Source organism: Patagioenas fasciata, chromosome 1 (genome assembly GCF_037038585.1).
Source record: "Patagioenas fasciata isolate bPatFas1 chromosome 1, bPatFas1.hap1, whole genome shotgun sequence".
Lineage (NCBI taxonomy): Eukaryota > Metazoa > Chordata > Aves > Columbiformes > Columbidae > Patagioenas > Patagioenas fasciata.
Genome location: NC_092520.1, coordinates 128,093,687 through 128,111,711, shown reverse-complemented (window position 1 = coordinate 128,111,711; position 18,025 = coordinate 128,093,687). Strand labels below are relative to the sequence as shown.

General features: G+C 45.5%; 1 protein-coding gene across 2 annotated transcripts in view; it reads right to left on the bottom strand.

Annotated features, from left to right (window-relative positions):
• Nucleotides 1-786: 786 nt before the first annotated feature.
• Nucleotides 787-18,025, bottom strand: part of CASR (calcium sensing receptor) — a 77,834-nt gene continuing 60,595 nt past the window's right edge. For both annotated transcript variants that reach the window (XM_071814358.1, XM_065845258.2), the window contains exons 5-7: nt 10,523-10,753; nt 6,846-6,969; nt 787-3,986 (exon numbers count right to left, since the gene is read on the bottom strand). In XM_071814358.1, the coding sequence (XP_071670459.1) occupies nt 2,536-3,986; nt 6,846-6,969; nt 10,523-10,753 (1,806 nt within the window). In that variant the 3' untranslated portion in view covers nt 787-2,535. The remainder of the gene's footprint in view (nt 3,987-6,845; nt 6,970-10,522; nt 10,754-18,025) is intronic.

Genomic DNA, 18,025 nt, shown 5'->3' with positions numbered 1-18,025 from the left:
AACACTCAAATGTCAACATTTTCTACTGTGTGCATAGCCAGTGAATACAGTTCTCCAAACTAGGCAGCTGATGGTGACTTTCTGTTTCTCATGCTGCATGTGTTAGTGCAGAGTCTTCAGTTTGTATCCTGTGTCATTTTGTTTCATTCACTAAGCACTTCTAGGATATCAGTGCTGTCAGCTTCACTTCAGGGGTTACTGTTCTGATTTTGGCCTGTAGGAATAATTCAACAGCACTAAAACTATTTGGCTACTGACATTTTTGGTGTGGGCCATAACCAAAGTATTATTTTATTTTTGTTAGCCCTTTCTGCCATCTAGTGCCCATCTCTGTTCATGCATTTAGACTCAGGAGACCATGAGTCTTAATTCCTTTCCCTAAACTAAACCTAGAGGCCACATTCAGCCGCCTGGTGAAGGAACTTGTTTTTTCAGAAGCAATGAGCTACTCTGACGGTCCAGTGGTAGAATGTGGTTTCCAAAATTGTGGCCACAAGGACTTATGTTTTCAAACTTTTTTTTTTTTTTCTTTTAACCAGCTGTGCCATAGCTTTAATCAAATATTCTAATTTGAAGGCCTTAAAGTTGGATTGGTTCTTCCATGGTGTAATTAAAATTTGAGCCCATGCTGAGGTGGATATAACAGGTCAACAAAAAGCCTAAAATAACTTGTCTGACCAGCACACTCCTTGGGGTTATGGACTTTCACTGTGCTCTCCTAAGCCCAAACTCCTCTTCCTTACCAGCAACAAGTAGAGGTGGCAAAACAAAGTTTTTATGCAGCAATGTCACCTGTAAGTTTTATTTACCTGCCCTGGCAAAAGAACAACCAAGCAAAAACAGTAACAAAAGAATTGTGGCATTTTCCTCAACGCATCCACACATTCATTCAATTTCTGCTCACACTAAGCTGCAGGCCCGTCTACCTTTCCACAGTGGCCTGGATTATCTTCATGTTTGATGAGGAAGGGTACTGACACCTTTGTGCCAGGTGCTTGTTCTTGCACATGAGATCTGGGAAGAGAGAAAGAAATTCTGCAATGTAACCCTACCCCCTCCTGCCAGGATGTTGAGGGACACTTTTTCTTCCATCAGGGTGCAGTAAATATCTCTTCTTATGACTCTCTTACTTACAACATTTCCAGCATGGATGGAGAAGAAACAGGAATACCTTGCAAAACCAGGAGCACTTATGTCTGCTTTTGGGGGAGTGGAACAAGTGTCAAGAATAATGAAGTTCTGCTCTTTTCTTTGCTGAAGTTCTTACTGTTTTTCTTTAGGTACAGTCCACCCTCCTTGTGCTAGGTGCCCTCTCTTCAAGATGGGTCAAGAAGAAAATAACCTGTTAGGTAGCCTATAGGAGCCCAAACATATCCAGTTTACCCACTTGTGTGTGCATGTCTCAGAGCCCAGGCCTGTATGTTTTCCTCCTCCTGCTACCTACCGGCACATACACTTCAGATATTCACTTGTTCCTGCAATCGTATTACCACATTGAGGCTATTTCTCCATCCCTAACTCCTCCATTTCACCTTGTTTCATTTGCTGTGTTTCAGGCCCACCTGTGTCGTCAGGACTAGCACAATGCTCTGTGTAGGTGTGAGGCAGATTAATATGGGAAAGCACAACACTGACTATGGTGTGAAGGGGTTAGCCATGTATGCCATGTGGAATATTACAGCAGCAACACTTTGTTAAGCATACAACTATGAGCGACATAATCACGGATACATCTCATTGTGCTCTCACAGCGTTCTCTAGGGGGGGATTTACAAGCTGTTCCCCCTCCACCAAAGCAGGTAGGCTGGAGGTAAAGCTACCTCAGCTGGAGGAAAACAGTAGCAACCTAGTAGCTTGGTCTAGTGCAATGGAGTCTATGAAGAGTACTGTCCAGTATTTCCTGCTGGGCAGAAAGGAGAGATTGGGACATTACTAAATATAAATAGCAGGGCACTCTGTCACATAAATACTTTACATGTTCACACCCTCGGCTGTACACAGCATGCAGGATGTTGGGGCTTTTTTTATTTTCCCCACAACCGTACTTTTCCCAAGTGAAACTGTGTACCTTGCTTTTTTAAAGCTGAGAGTCCTGATGCACATGGTTACAGATCACATATACTGGATAAAGAGGGAATATTATACATAGTGGGAAAGAGGAATATTATACATAAATGTAAAAGCAGAGTATAGTGGATTGCCTAATGCCTCCCATAGTCAGCTGATTTGCAGTCTGGCAGGAAAAGCTTACAGAGGCAAGGCAGCATGCAGACTTCTGCTTAAGCCCCACCAGAGGAGATCTTCACTCGTCCTTCTGAGATGTCCTGGTTTCAACAAAGCAAATGCAAATTCATTCCAAGGCTTCCCAGACACACTCCTTCCTCTGGAGGCACGTGTATTACCCTGCCGGCGCTAACAGTACAGTGTGGTGGGGCTGTGTCACAGGACCGTGTCTTTGTTGTCTTTCCTGTTCAGAAGCAAGAGGTGAGCAAGTTCCTCTTGAGGGGCTGATATGCTTTTCATGACCTTCTTTCGTTAGGAATGTACCGTGTTCTCTGTGACAGAGCCACCTCCAGTGCCTATAAAATTTCGGGAGTTAGTTGACAGCAGAGGAGGCTCCGCCTCAGCGCTCGGTACCTCTTCTTTGGCATCTCCCACCACTGACTCCTGCGAGCTGCTCTCCGGGCTGGAAGCTGCCTGGAAGCTGGGCTCAGTGCTGAGGGGCTCACTGTTCTGCAGGGGAAGCAGGGCCCGGTGCCGCATCAGGCTGTCATCGCTGTTCTGGGCCTCCAGGGAGTTCCTGCGCTTGGCGTTCCTGTTGGCCATGGCGTTCTTCTGCGGCTCCTCAAAGCTCAGCGACAGGGTGACCGTGCCGCTCCCGAAGCTGACTTTCTGCTTGCACCCACGCTGCTGCTGGCGCTGCCACTCAGCAGAGGCTGGTAGAGGAAAAGGGTCTTCATGGTTGCTTTTGCTGCTGATGGAGGAGGAAGGTGTGGAGCCGGTGGAGCCCCCCAGGCTGTTGGAGCGCTTGCGTGACACGTTGCTCCGTCTCAACGTGGCCCTGGCAGCCACCTTGAAAGCGTGGGCAGCTGTGCTGCAGCGCACCTCCTCGATTGTGTTGCGGGAGGGCTTGAAGAGGATGATGTAGACTTTGTTGAAGAAGATGCAGGCCAGGAGCCCGAAGCTGGCAGCCAGTATCGCAATCACCTCCACGGCAGAGACGAACTTGCCATATGTGCTGGCGTAAGCAGGGATGAAGGAGATCCAGACAATGAAGAAGATCAGCATGCTGAAGGTGATGAACTTGGCCTCGTTAAAGTTCTCAGGCAGCTTTCGAGACTTGAAAGCGAAGAAGAAGCAGATGGCCGCCAGGAGGCAGGTGTAGCCAATGAGAAAGCCGAGGGCCATCAGGGAGCCTTCATGGCAGGTGATGAAGATAATCTCGTCCTCCAGTTCATGGTTTCGGTAACTGGATGGTGGGGCTGTGTAAAGCCAAATCACACAGATGACAATCTGCACGAACGTACACAAGAAAACCAGGAGGAACTGGAGGTTGAGGCCCCACCACTTTCGGTGGAGGCTCGTGGGGATCTTTGCCTCAAAGACAAGCAGGACACGGTTGGTTTTCACCAGGATGCAGGAGATGCAGAGGACAAAGCTGATGCCGAAAGCTGGCTGCCGCAGACGGCAAGTCCAGTTCTGGGGCTCACCAATGAAGAACAACGAGCTGGAAAAGCAGCAGAGCAAGGAGAAGAGGAGGAGGTAGGACAGCTCCCGGTTTGTGGCCTTGACAATGGGCGTGTTGCGGAATTTGGTGAAGACTCCCAGGACAAAAGAGGTCAGGAAAATTCCCAGCACAGCAAAGAGAGTCAGAGCAATTCCAAAGGGCTCCGTCCAGGACAGAAACTCTATCTGTTTGGGGATGCAGGATGTGTGGTTCTCGTTGGACCAGTAATCCTCAGGGCACTTGTCACAGGCACTTGCGTCTGAAAAAGAAGTGATAGGGAGAGGGAGTGTTTTTCAGAATGAGAGGCTGAAATGTGGAATGACATATATGGCAGCTACGCACCAGCCTTCATCTTAAATACACAGGGTGTTCCCTTCAGGTGTTTGCAGGTTCCCAGAACCATATGTTGGTGTCTCAGAGTGTTTTACACTGAAGGAACCAGCCTCCCATGGGCTATATAGCAAAACACAAAGCACACTTAGTTACAGTTTAAAAAAAGTCCTGCCCCTGCACTCGTGTTCTTGGAATCCATTTCCTGGCAAAAGTTTGCAAACTTAGATTGCTCTCAGCTGTTATACAGGCTCTCTCCCTCTCTCTTTCTTGTTCCTTCATTTTTATAACCTGCTCTGTCTGTCTTTATCCCTCTCACACTTTTATCATCATTTGAAACATCCTGCCTGTCTCTATTACAGAGAAAATTAAAAACGTGCTTGCCTCCTTAAGTGCTTTGAGAGCCTATTTCATATTCCATGGAGGGGAGTCTCACAAGTGTTTAAATTGCTCTTCCCTGAAGGCAGACAATGCCCTTGACTCCCATTGCTCTTTCATTTCATGCTGGAACATCAGGGGAAGATGTGTCTTAATGATATCACTCTCCCCACACCCAGCAAAGAGTCCTGCTGATACTTGGAAAGGAAAAATTGATGCCTCCATCTCTTTCCTCAACATGACACTAGTTGTGCCTACTGGGATGGCGACGTACGTCTCCAATGGCTGCTGGGATCAAAAGGCAAAGACCTGCTGCTTCTGCTCTTCTTATTCAACCCAAAAGGGTCTTGTGCACCCATGCAGAGGGTCACGACTCCCTTGATAGCAGTGGAAAGGGGTTGAGAGCAGTGAGTTGGAAGTCACGACCTACCTCAGCCTTCAGGATCTCAGTGGATAGCAATGTGCAGGGAACACACATTCAGAAACCTCCTTTAGCAGCAACCTCCCTTTTGGCTTTGCACCTGAGCACGGACAGATGCTCAGAGCATAGCTCCCAGAGCACAGCTTGATGCTAATCAGAAATCCAGGAATGCCCAGCTAGTGAGGGCACAGGATTTCAAGCTCTCTTGTTCTGGAGGGGTGGTTGGGGGGAGCATGCGTGACCTGATATGATACTGCTTCTATAATGACTGGTTGCCTCAGCTAAGCTGTTCACATGAAAAACTCCATCACCACGTCATTTCAATTTTCATCCATCCAGCCAATCGTTCTTATTTTTCTTGTGCCTTTTAGCTGGAGGCCTATGGCAAACTGTGGGCAAGGCAGAGCCAACTTCACACAGCAGGGAGCTCAGCCACCTCTAGCAGAGACAGAGGCAGCTCTTCAGCTCTGCATCCTAAAGATATGCTTTCCCTGTTGTCTTGTGGTGTCCTACAGACCATGCTGCCACTGAAGGGAGCAAAGCAGATCTCCCTCCTTCCCCAAGGCTGGTCATTCCTGCTCCCTTCTTTGTGTTAGCACTAGAGGTCAGATAGCTTCTCCTTCTAGCTGGAAACTCAGCTTGCCAAGAGTTTGTTTTTAGGAAGACCAGGGACCTGATTCAACTCACTCCATGATCCCTTGAGTGCCAGCACTGCTCCCAGACAAAGGGTGGCAGCAAACAGCTGGGAGAGGACGCGACAGATCATCTCTTGCAGTAGCATCACTGTCTTAGCTGGATGAGACTGGTAGTGAAATTGCTCTCTATGCCTATAAAACTGGCAAGCTCAGGAAATAAAGAGCATTACTGTCAGCTGAAATTGCAGCAGGAAATTGTGGAGTCAGAAGGCAGTTGCCCCCGCAACCCCACAAATTTCACTAGAATACCAGTTCTAGCTCCCAAAATCATGTGAAAAACATTAAAAAACCCCTATTACACATGACCAGAATTGCTTCTGTTTAATTTGAAAATGCTACTCCCAAGCATCCTGTAGTACTAGATGTTCATGCTAAAAAATTACAATTCCTGTCCAATAGTATGTAAATTAGATTCTCCCAAAGGAGACCAGTTGTTCCATTTTGCAAGCAGGTTACTGAGGTTTTCATCTCAGGCAACGTCTGCACCATGTGCTGGGACCAGTGCTGCTGGAGAGGGGGTAAGGAGATTCTGAGCACTCTGCAGTATGGAGGGGGCTGCTCTTCTGAAAGGATTTACTGGCCTTCATTAACCCTGGGGATGCCCAGCACTGAGGGAGCACTGATGGTGTTGGAAATTCAGAATTTTTCAAGCAGTTCTAAAACTGAGGTTATCTTTTCCCTTCACTGCAGAACCTGAGTGGCTTGGTCCAAGCTCCCACTGAAACCAACAAAAAAGATATCTATGGATAGGACCCAGAGATTCTGCTCTCTTGCAGTGCCAGTGCTCAACAGAAGCTGTGGTTGGTGAGCCTGTAAATGGAAATATCCCTCTCTGCTTGTGAAGTCAGGGATGGAATTGATTTTCTTTCTTTGTAAAGCATGAAAAAAAACCCTGACAACATGAGGAAAAGAGTGAGGCAGACAGATAACTACAAAATGTAGGATTAGGGTAGGGAGTGTCTCCTTCCTCCAGGTTTTTGGAGGAACAAAAGCTACTGCTACAGTGCAATGGAGTTTGCTTGTGACTGCCTGAGAGGCTTCTTATATGCAAGTCCTTAATTTTCCTAACTCAAAACAGAAGGGACAAGCAGGCTTAGCAGAAGACAGAACCTGAGGACCACAGGACTCAACCCCTGTAAGCTTTTCAGAAGTTCCTCCAGGCTTTCTGTGAAGGCCTCTGGTGAGGCAGCCTTCAGCTCAGCACTGCAGGGAAGTGACTTCAGCCCAGGCGCAGGCGATGCTGAGACACCTCACGTGGTCCTCTCCAAACCCAAAGCAGCTCTGTGGGTATTACCTGTTTCATCACTGTATTCCCCATCGGGGCAGTCCACACACTCGAAGCAGCAGGTGGGCTCTCCCTCAATAATGCCCTTCCTGGTGCCCGGGAGGCAGTCCCTGCTGCAGTTAGAGAAAGGCACCTGCAAGAAAAGAGCCCAAGGAGGGTTAATGGTGGCGGTGTCCCACTTACAGCCTTTCTACAGCAGGTCCTTGGGCTTCCTCCAGGGGTGTTATGGCTTGATTAGCTTGCTGGATGGAGAGCTCAGAGGTTCACATCTTCCCTCCACAGAACAGACACATCTTGCACAAGAGGTGTTCTCCAGCCTACTGCAGTGATATTTGTTTGAAAGAACACACCAAGGGATGGTAGGGAAGATCAGCAGATCTTTGTAATCTCTACTGTGTTGTGGGCACTGTGAACTGGTATGTGACCCATGATACACATGCCAGAAAACAGCCATTAGATGGTTAAAAGACAATGAATCTCTACTGGCAGGAATTTCAGTCAGCCTTGGAGATGATGGGCTCTGATTGCCAATCCCATATATCACATATTGACTGCTAGTGATTTATGGGAATTAAAACAGTTTCTTGAAACCCACTTCCTACTGTTCTTCTGAAGACCCCCCTCCAACCCATTTAAAAAAAAAGGTAAACTAACTAAATGAGAGGAGTTTTCATATGAAAGAAAAAAGGACCCTGTTTTGAGAACCTTGAGCATCTAAAGATGTAGATCAGCAGATCTGAAGGCTTCCAGACTTCTATTGCTACAAATGACGGGCTGTGTCACCTGCTGGCTGTGCATTTACGCTGTGTGTGAGCCCACCTGGGCACAGTTGTATCCTGGCAGCAAGTGGTTGCACAGGCATGCTCACCACGTGCCTAAGACACACTGACAACAAGGTGTTCAGCATAGTGACTGGAAGTCTAGGCCTTTTCTACACAGAAGCACAGCTTGAGGTTCAGCTCACCTTTTCCCAACTAGATTACAGAAAGAGAGGTGACATGGAACATGGCTTTCTCAGTTCAGGGTAGTTAAACCCACAACTTCCACTGGCAACAAGGTACCATCATCTGTACATACCTAAGGGCAGCTCTGGTTGGAAGCCTCCATTCACCTTTTTGAAAGTTTGCTGCTATTTTTCCCAAGTGCTGCTAACCTGCTGATCTCCAGGAAGCTCCTGTGTGAATGCACTTCGGCAGTGAGTCCAGGGTATGGTTTGGAAATTGTCTGTATGCAGGCATTGACTTCAGGTAAGCAGGTTCTCGGTAGTGCCAACTCCTATGTGGATCCACTGATTTTGTAACTCTGGTGTTTGCCTGCAGCTGAGAGCAGTCACCATTGGCTGTCACTCTGAAGTACAGCTGCAGCACAATTTGGGAACCCTGTTTCTAAGGTGTTAATCAGGATTGCATAATCAATCGGACAGACACATATCTGGGGCAAATCCCTGCAGCTCTGCGCTTGAAGCACTCCTTGCTGTTAAAACCTATTGCTATTAATATGGATTGGTGTTAATACCTGTTCCTTGAGACCATCTTTTAGCAGATTGTGCATCCACCAAGAGGACTTCATCAGTTGAGACTGTCTTTCCCTAGGCTGTCACTGATGATTTCGAACAGGACTGAATCAGAGGCCTGACTGAAGTAATGCACTGGTTTCCCATTATCTACTAAACTGATTTTGCTTCCAAGGAGGAAAATTAAATTGGTTTGGCATGATTTCATCTTGACAAATTCATACTGTCTTTTTCTTATCGGTTTATTATCCTCTAAGTGTTTATAAATGGTTTAATATATTTTTTTTATCAAGTCTTTTACATTACTGAAGCTCCGCTCTGTTGTGTGTAATTCCTTTGGCTCTCTCATATCTGCTTTTAAAAACAGGTGTTATGATTACCCTCCTGTAACCCTTTGAGACATCACCCATCCTCCCAGTTTCTCAGAGATGAATTGCTCAGTACTTTTGAGATTGCTTTGGCTGCCTTCTTAAGTATTCTGCGGGGAACTTCATCAACTCCTGCCAAAATGAATCTATCTATCATATCTACTCTTTAACTTGTTCTTTTGCAAGTCTGGCCAATGTTGAAGTTCTTGAGTTACAATTAACTACATTTGATATTTTTTAGAGGATGACAGAGGCATAGAAAGTTTAAATGAGTGAAGTACTGGCCACTCTGTGAGCAGAGCCTTTTATCTGGAAGAAATTAAAACACTATAAACTGGAAAGAAAGCTGCAAGAGACACAGAGATTACAAACCCCTCCACTGGCCCACAATTTACCTGCCCTGGTATGACACTGCAACATCTAGTTGCATTTTTTGAAGTTTAAGACAGAGAACGAAGATAAAAATTGCACTGGTGGAGGAATTTAGACTCAATTTAAGGTAAAAAAATAAATCCTGCCTGTTGGAATAGGTATCAGTGGTATTTTACAATGGTCAGAAGAAGGGGTTAGAATATCAGGGTTTTTTTGAATTCCACTTGTAGTTTGGGTTCAGAGTCTCCAGCTGGGCTTAGAAAAGCCTGAGCTCAGTATTTCTGCTACAGCATGCTATGTCTGACTCATTCCTCTGTCAGAGGGGCCTGGATTTGAACCATAAGTGAAACTAGGGTATCTGGAGTGAAGGTAAGGCTTAACTGCTGGTGTAGTTGTGTTACGCAAGTTATGCTACTGCAGAAGCAGGTGTCCGGTCTGTTGGCCAAAGTGAATAATCACCTGGAAGTGAATTGCCTTGTTCATTAAATCAGGTGCTGATTTAACACATCTAAACACTGCAGCAGGGCCAATGACTTTTCTCAGCTAACGCTGTGTCACCTCCCAGACCACAAGCCATATGTCCACTCAGTGTTCCCTCTGGGAGCCGAGATTTCTGTCTAGGCTGGAGTGTGCTGCTGCTTGTTATGGTGGCAGCTCATCTGGCTCTTGTCCAGAGATGTCTGCACCGCATTCCCATCATGCTGGGAAGACACAGTCATGGCTGCTAGGGACAACACAAGTATGCTGAAAAGATCTAACACATGTAAGAAAGCAGAGAAGGACTTAGGCCTGAAAAAAGTCAATGGCTACACCATGTACTTTTGAGACTGCACAAGCATCTTCTGGTAGATTAAAAAAAGTTTACAGGTACTGGCATCTCCCACTATTTGAGGACCATGCCCAAATTAACCTGGAAAGACTGACAGGGCTTGTTCTGTTTGGTTTGCAAGGCAAGGATATGTGGAAGGCCCTGGGACTTGGAGAGTAAAGCCAATAGAAACAGCTGCAAATTTAACGAGGAGCGGGAAGAGTCAATTCTTGATACAAAGATACTGGGAGTGGAAGAAATGGCTGTTTCAGTAATGAAACTACAGCACTCAGGAAAACTTGGCTTAGTCAACAACCAGACTAATTTTCTCAATTTCTCATCCTTGTGGAAACAGCATTACAAAATTCCAAGCTAACTACCTGGGCCAGAAAAAAGGTATTATTTAAAGCATTAATACTTAGGCTCATCAAATGTGTAGGAGAAGAGAACCAGCTGTTACTTCCAGAAGTGTGTAATAGGAGTGTGAAAGACTAGGGCAGAGACCATGTAAACAGCAAGATGAATGAGTCTTTTAATGAGAGATGGAGCCATAATACAGGAGTATGCAGGGTTAGTTGCAATTTCAGCTTGTGGAAACATGGGAAACATTGCTGTGAGCACTTACCTCCTTAGAGAATCCACTCCACAGGATCTTGTTTTCATTGATAAAAAGCCTCTCCCCTTTCTTGGCATAAACGTTGTAGTGCCCAACCTCCTCAAAAACGACTGAGCCATCCTCCGGGGAGAGATGCCAATTGATTATCGAGTAATTTCCCACCAGATCCCCAAACTCATCAAAATCCACTTGCTCCCCCATGTTATTGGTGAAATTTAAGTGGCGCAGATGCTTGAGAACCTAGACAGAAAGAGACAGTGTGAATGCCTGTGTGTCACAACCCTACCACAGCACACATCTGCTGTGGGGACAAAACCGGAAATAATCAATTTACTACAGCCTTCAATGTCTTAAAGATCACTTAATCACAGCAGTAGCAAGTTTTCTCTCATAGACATCACACACACATGGAGGCTGTACAAACCACATAGACAGCACAAGGTATCACGGCCATCAGTGTGCACAGCACTCACCTGTAAAGCTTTGCTTACCAGCTGCTACCCCATCAACTAGTTGGCATTCCTCTTTGGTCCCTTCCAGCTACCTCTGCAAGCCCACAGCTCTCCTTCAGAGGCAGAGAAGAGGCAGCAGCCATGGAAGTGCTTCAGTCACACACACATCCCTCTCACCCTGCTCTTGCTACCACTTGGCAGAAATGCTCTCAGTTGGCATCACCCATCCTTGAACGATCAATCACTCAGAAACGGGAGTGCTTACAAACTTGACTTTTGACTGAAAAACCCCAAGATCAATTCACTTCCGTAAAGAACAACAAATCAAGCTCGCTCACCACATGGCAGGCCTGAAGAATCCATAATACTTTATTTTGTCTCCTGTCGCCTGGTTGCACAGTTTCAAGTAATCACATTCTACCTGTCCCCACGTGTTGACTCCTGTAATTTTCGCCTTGTGCCTTAAACTATCATATGCTGTGGACAAGTGCAGTTAATCCCAGGGACAACTGCAGTTGCAAAATTCACAATCTAGTATAGCCTGACAAGTAGACCAAAGAAACTGCAGCATGAAAGAAAGCAGATACTGGCAACTGTGGTGTGATACATCCACATCATATGTTTCTTCAAAAGTTAGTTGCTGGTTTGTGCACTTATCAGGTATTTTTTTTCCCCTCATTTAATGGATGTTGTTAGTTACTCTGTAGATCTCATCTGTGGAAAGCTGAGGTGACTCTGGGGGCCACCCAGCTGTCAGCTGTCCCTAGACCCCTGTGGCATAGTTGCTGCTGTGCTTCTAGCACCTGCAACAGCTTGTAAGGCCAGTCCCCTCTCTCTCACCTGTGGGTGCCCAAACATACAATCCTGGGTGGAAAAATGTAAGAAAAAGAAAAATGGAATCAATTTGTCTGGGTAGGCAGACCCCTCCTCGCCCCATAGGTATAGAACAGACAATATAGTTTTGATGAAGCCTTTTCACCTGGAAGGACAGGAGAACAGAATCACTTCATTAATTCCTGTCGGTTTTGCTAAATTGTCTCATTTTTCTCTGTTTCCTTTTGGGATCCTCCTATCTCAAGCTAAAATCCCCAGAGCTAGAGAGATACCCTCCTCCCTCTTTACATATACCTATTCCAGCCTGAGAGAGTCTGGAAAAATCACAGTAGTACTACGCAGGACATGGTTGGCAATACCTTTTAATATTTCTGTGATGTTGATGGAAGTTCATCAAAATATTGCCACAGTATTCAGTCTTTGAATAATGGGTGAGATGGTGGCAGCAGGATTTTTTTCTCTTTCTCATCTCTGTTGGCCCTTTTTAGTAGACCAGCTCCCCCATAAGGTGTGCAGCTCCAGTGACCTCACTGAAGAACCGGGACCTGTTCCTAGAAGACCTCACCTTCTGATGGACATGGCAAAAGAAGGTGCTCTGTTCCGGCACTTTGCTGTGGAGGGATGAGGCGTTGCCCACTGTGGGCAAAGACAGAGGAGACTGCTCCCCTCTCCTCCTCCTTATCCCCAAGGGGCTCCCAGGAAGGCACTGCTTGCCCGGCTGCAGCAGAGAACAGAGCGAGAACAGAGCAGAGGCAGCGCTGAGGTCAGAACACATGACACAGGGTCTGCAGGTCCACAGTAATGTCTGTACTGCATCAACTCACTTTGGCCTTGTCTGCAGCAGGACTGCAATCCTGGACATGTTAGCAGGAACCATGTCCACCAGCAGTGTAGGTTACCAAGCAGGTAACCGCATTCCTCTGCAGGCTCTAGCATCTACCACAGGGTGATACCTGTAGCTTTGATGTCCAGGTCAGATTTGAGTCATAATGTTGAACTGAATGCCATGTTTCTCCTCATTCCAACTCAATGTTGTGCTCTGGTGCAGCACTGCAGTGCTCTGCTGAATGACCATAACATATCCTGATCAGATATCACTGCTGGGTTGACTGACATCTGTACAGACAGGAGGTACAGACCTTGCACTTCTCTATGACACACACTAGGAGACAGTCTTGCAAAGGTCATGTTGAAAATTCTACAGTTCCAGTCCTGCCTCTTCTGGGCCATAGGGTCAGAGAGATGAATAGCGGAGAAACTTCTGAATTCCCTGGATGCAACTTTTTGTTGTTGTTGTTGTTTAATCTCATAACATTCATCTCAATTAGTTTAATCCTCTGCCTTACCTCCTGACATTAGGCTTCTTAGAAAGCAATACATACCCCTGACTACTGGTGGGTTCTTGTAGGTTCAGCAGCATGTTCGTCACACACACACACACTACACCTGAGGATCCAGGTTATAAACTATTTCATGCATGAGCTGATATTTTTATCTGGTGGGTAAATATTCACATAAAAGCAATTATCTGCACTTTATGTTTTCTTTCCCCAGGCACAAAATAGCAGCTTCAGCTATGCAGCCATAGCTGGAGAGCAGGAGAGTCCAGTTGTATCAGTTCATGCAAGAAAGGCACATGCCCAATTTAAAATCCCCAAAGGAGGGGCAACAGGAACAACAGGAGTAACAAAACCTGATTTCTCTTTCCAGCAAATACCAAAGTTTACCTTCAAGTCTAAATTTCTGAGGCGCAGCTTGTGAAATGGTAACTGAACAACTGCTAGGACATGTTCCTGTTTTAGACAGTAAGAAAAGCCCCAGATACTATCTGTATATCACACAAGTTCTGCTCTCTACAGGGTAAAAATATGGTTTAAACAGCCAAGGAATATAGAAGCACTAAACTTTGAAAGAGGAAGTTGTAGACTCTGAATAACTACAGTACTCTTTCACAGGCATCAGACTATCAATGATTAGCTAAAGGCTTTACCGTTAAAAATGTGTCACTGTGTTTTGTAACTAAAGATAGAAACATAAATACCCAGGACTCAATCCACAAAGACTTAAAAGACCCTGCTTTATCGAGGGCAAGAGCACGTGTCAGGGCTGCATGGAACCAAGAGTTTACGAAAGAAGTGTTGGCCTCATGGCTTGAATATACCATCAGCAGCTGGTGGAAGACTGTAAGGAGACCATTGTGCAAACTGCTGTCTTTAGATGTTTCTGTAACTTCTCCTTCTTTTTTTTTTCTTTCCCCCCTCTGTCACAGGCTCCATGTTGAATTGCAATGCCTTTTAATTAAAACACCTATTATCAGAAAGGACTTGCAAGCTGCCCCCTAGTTCACCCTCCCATTATTCCTGGTAAGGCCATTCCCAGCCATGTAGCAGCTCATGCTTTATCCAGGCTAGATATTCTGGGTAGCGTGACTGCCTCTCTTATGAAAGAATCATAAAAACATAACATAAATACAGTTGTAGTAGGTCAGATCAGCAGCCCTTCTCCCCAGGACCAGTTTCTGACCATGGTCAACAGCATATGCCTACACAGGAGTAAAATGGGACGTGACACTTCCCCAGAATACTCTTACACATTTTGCAGCTCAGTGACTTCCTGGGCCAAAGGTCTTTGTGCTTAGTAACCTGCAGTGGATTTTTCTTCCATGACGTTGTACATGTGTTCTGCACCTGTGCAGACTTTTCACATCCACAGCCTCCTACAGCAAGGAAATCTACATTTTATGAGGAAAGCACCTCTTCTAGCCCATCAGAACAGAGAAGCTACTAAGCCCTTCTGATGCCCTTTGTGCTCATGTTGGAAGAAGCCAAGGACTGTCATTTCCTAGTCACCTTTTCCATGCCTGTCAGGATTTTACAAACCTTTGTCAGATCTCTCTTCAGCTGATGAGCCCTATTTGACTCTGCTGCTTCTTGTACATAAGCCATTCCATTCCTCAGGCTCTTCCAGTTCTGCAGCCTGTCAGTTTTCCCAATAGATCTCAAGCATAACAGCTTTGACACTGCACTGTTTCCAGCTGCAACTCCACACAAAACTGCAAACTAACTGCTCTCCTGACCTGTAGTGCATTACAAGGAGGGACAGTGTGGTGGTTTGACTGAGAAGGAGTTAATTTTCTTTGTGCAGTTAGAAACCTTTCTTTTCCACAGCTAGCATAGTCATTATTTGGACTTAGTTTGAGAACATGAAGATAACACCCCAGCACAGAGATAATGTTTTTAATTGCTCTGGTCTGAGAGCCAAGGACGTTCTGAGGTCTGCCCACAGGTGTGAGGTGGCCAGTAAGGCCGGCATAGATGGGGCAGACCTTGACTGATGTCATGCTTCATAGTTAAGGACAGTCAGAACCTTCTGACTAGCTCTCTCTGACCTAGGATGAGACCTGTTTGGGGGAGTTCTGCTTGGGACTTTCTTTAGTTTGGCCTTTAGCCATCCTGCCATTTTGCAGGGGCCTCTGGGCCTTTCTGCCTTTTTTTTTTTTTTTTTTTTTTCCCCCTCTCTTCTCCATCTGGGATCGGCTGTTTGGGACCAGGTGCTGTTTCCTGGGACTGGCTGCTCAGTATGGACAGAGTTCGTGAGGAATTGCATTGAGTATGTTTTATTTTGTATTCTATTTATTTCCATTTTATAGATTAGTGTGATTTTGTTAAACTGTGTTTATCTCAATCCACAAGTTTCTCCCTTCCCTTTTGATTCTCTCCCATATTTGTGGGGTGGGGGGGTGAAGGAGGGAGGGAGCAAGCAGCTATCATGGTTACATTGCTAGCTCGGCTTAAACTGCGACACCATCCTAACACGCAGTTGCAAGGAATCCTCTCTTGACAGTTTTCCCACACTCAGTTTTAATTTATGTCTACCTAGCTACATCCAGGCCTGTAAAACAGTCCTGGACTGGTGGGTACCAATGTTTTTCTCTGTGCTTTGGTAGGGTGCCCATCCTGAGAGCAGCAAACAATTCCACTTCATGGCTCAGTGTGAAGATGGAAAGCTGATGACTGTACTGGCAATGGCAAGCCCTCCTTTTCATTCCAAATTGCTGAGGGCTCATTCTCCCCTCTTGTTTTGGATTCCTAATCAAGTACCTGAAGAAGATGCTTTCATAATGCTGTAACAGGTATTAAGGACTTGAGAGCTCAGCTATTACGTTAACCGAGTGGTCATGGTATACAGGATTCTGCTTCTGCCAGTGGTCAAGTATCAGGAGGAAATATGCCCATGCCAGTTCTGAAAGACTTACTTATAAAATACTTCAAGATAAATGTCCCCTGAAGCAATAGATTTTTATTTTCTTCACTCCTTCCTTTCGCTTCCATCTATTCATGTGTCAATCTTTATTTACATGCTAGCAAAGCTTTAATTGTTACTGTCTATATCAATATTTGATTCCTGCTGCATTGTCTACTTTGGATTATCTTGTTCTGCCTGTTTTTTATGCAGAGCCAACTTTTAGGTTCTCCCAAAGGCAGTGCTGTCATCACAGAATTGACTAGTTCTGACACAAAAAACCTGGCAGGCAGGAAGGTGGTGGCCCTGGCCCCTTGAGTCAGTAATACCTGTTTCCAGAAGCCTGAGGTGGGGGAAGATTAGTTGCACCCAGCTCTTTTGCACAAAGCATTCTTCCTTCCGAGAGGGGCTGAACTCTGCTTTCCCCCCTATAGTCTCTCTTCCTCCCCATTGTGCACTGGTGGGGACAACAGGTAGTGCTGAGGGGTTTTTTAAAACCAAGATTCCAGGACATGCCAACACTGTTAATCTCGCCTTTTTCCCAAGGCCATTCAGAAGATAACAGAGTTCTTTAGCCAGTGGAGGATGTGATTCATTATCATGCACCACTGTGACATTCCACATAAGCTGCCTGGTTTCTACTGGTTTTCTGCTCTGAAGAAGTGATTGTTAATACTGTTTATCACTATAAGGGTTACCCAGACAGAGAAGTTGAAAGGGAGCCTGGAAGAGAGATGGGACTCTCCTTGTGAACACCTCACAAAAAATGGGACAGCATTCTGTCACACATGTCCAGCCCCAGGCACAAGGAGGGCCAGGTCTGTAGATGGGATACTGGGCACATCATGCTCAAATAATGAAGACCAGTCATCACCTACTGTACAAGGACTGGGCTGTACTCCAGGACTGAAACTGTCAGGCAGGTAGCAGTGCAGATGAACGAAGGGAGATAAACTCTGGAAGAAGGGCTGGTGTCAAAGAGTTGAAGAGAGGGAACACTGATAGTCAGCCAGAGATTCATTGACAACACTGCAAAGGAATTCAGGCAAGATGGGGTGGACATTCCAGCTCTGGTGAAATGCTAGATCTGCCAGTGACTTGAAAAACAGGGTGAAAGAAAGAGTTCAGTTCAAGACTCAAGATTAGCTGTACAGAGACTGAGAATAACTCAAGAACATTCAAAGTTGTTGTGCTTTGATAGAATTGAATGACATCCTCATAAAGCTAGGTAGGTCAATGGACAGCACGACTGAAGGCTAAGTGTGTACAACAAATACAATGTGCCATATGTTAGAAATAATCATTTAAGCTATTAATAATTTTTGTTGGAGCTAAATTAACCAATCACTCAAGACATAGACCTGTTTATTGTTGTAAGCAGCTCAGTAACAACACTCTGTGCATTATGCTGTTGAAAGAGCAAGCAAAATGTTCAGATATGAAAATGCAATTGGTTCTAGTCACTTTATCAGGAAATAAGAATAAAATTAAAGGAACATTAGAGGGGTCCAGAGGTGATGATGATAGCTCTTAGCCAATCTGACTTCCATTTGAAGAAAAATCAAAGTGTGGGATTGTTTAACTGTTTATGACACGTATAGCTATTTGTGGGAAAAAGGTGACATATTCTCACAGAAGCAGAGACTCCTGCAAAGCCAACTGACCTTATTCAGGTATTCAGAAAAGAACAGGACATCAAGCTGCCATGACAAGATGTGCTGATTGGCATATTTTAACAGATAACTGGTTTGGTTTGGTTTTGCTTCCATCATGGATCCCTAGGGGGCTGAGAGATGGATCTCTGTATATATATATTGACCAGGGGTCTCTGCTTGAGGAGGGGCAGCAGTGGTGCTGATGTATGCACCCATGCATACATTTTGGTTTTGCTTTGTGACAGAGAAGCAGGCCGTCCAAAAGAAATTTGCAGAAATTGGGAAAGGGAGCAACTCAGGTGGACTGTGTTGGAAGCACCTCACTTGCT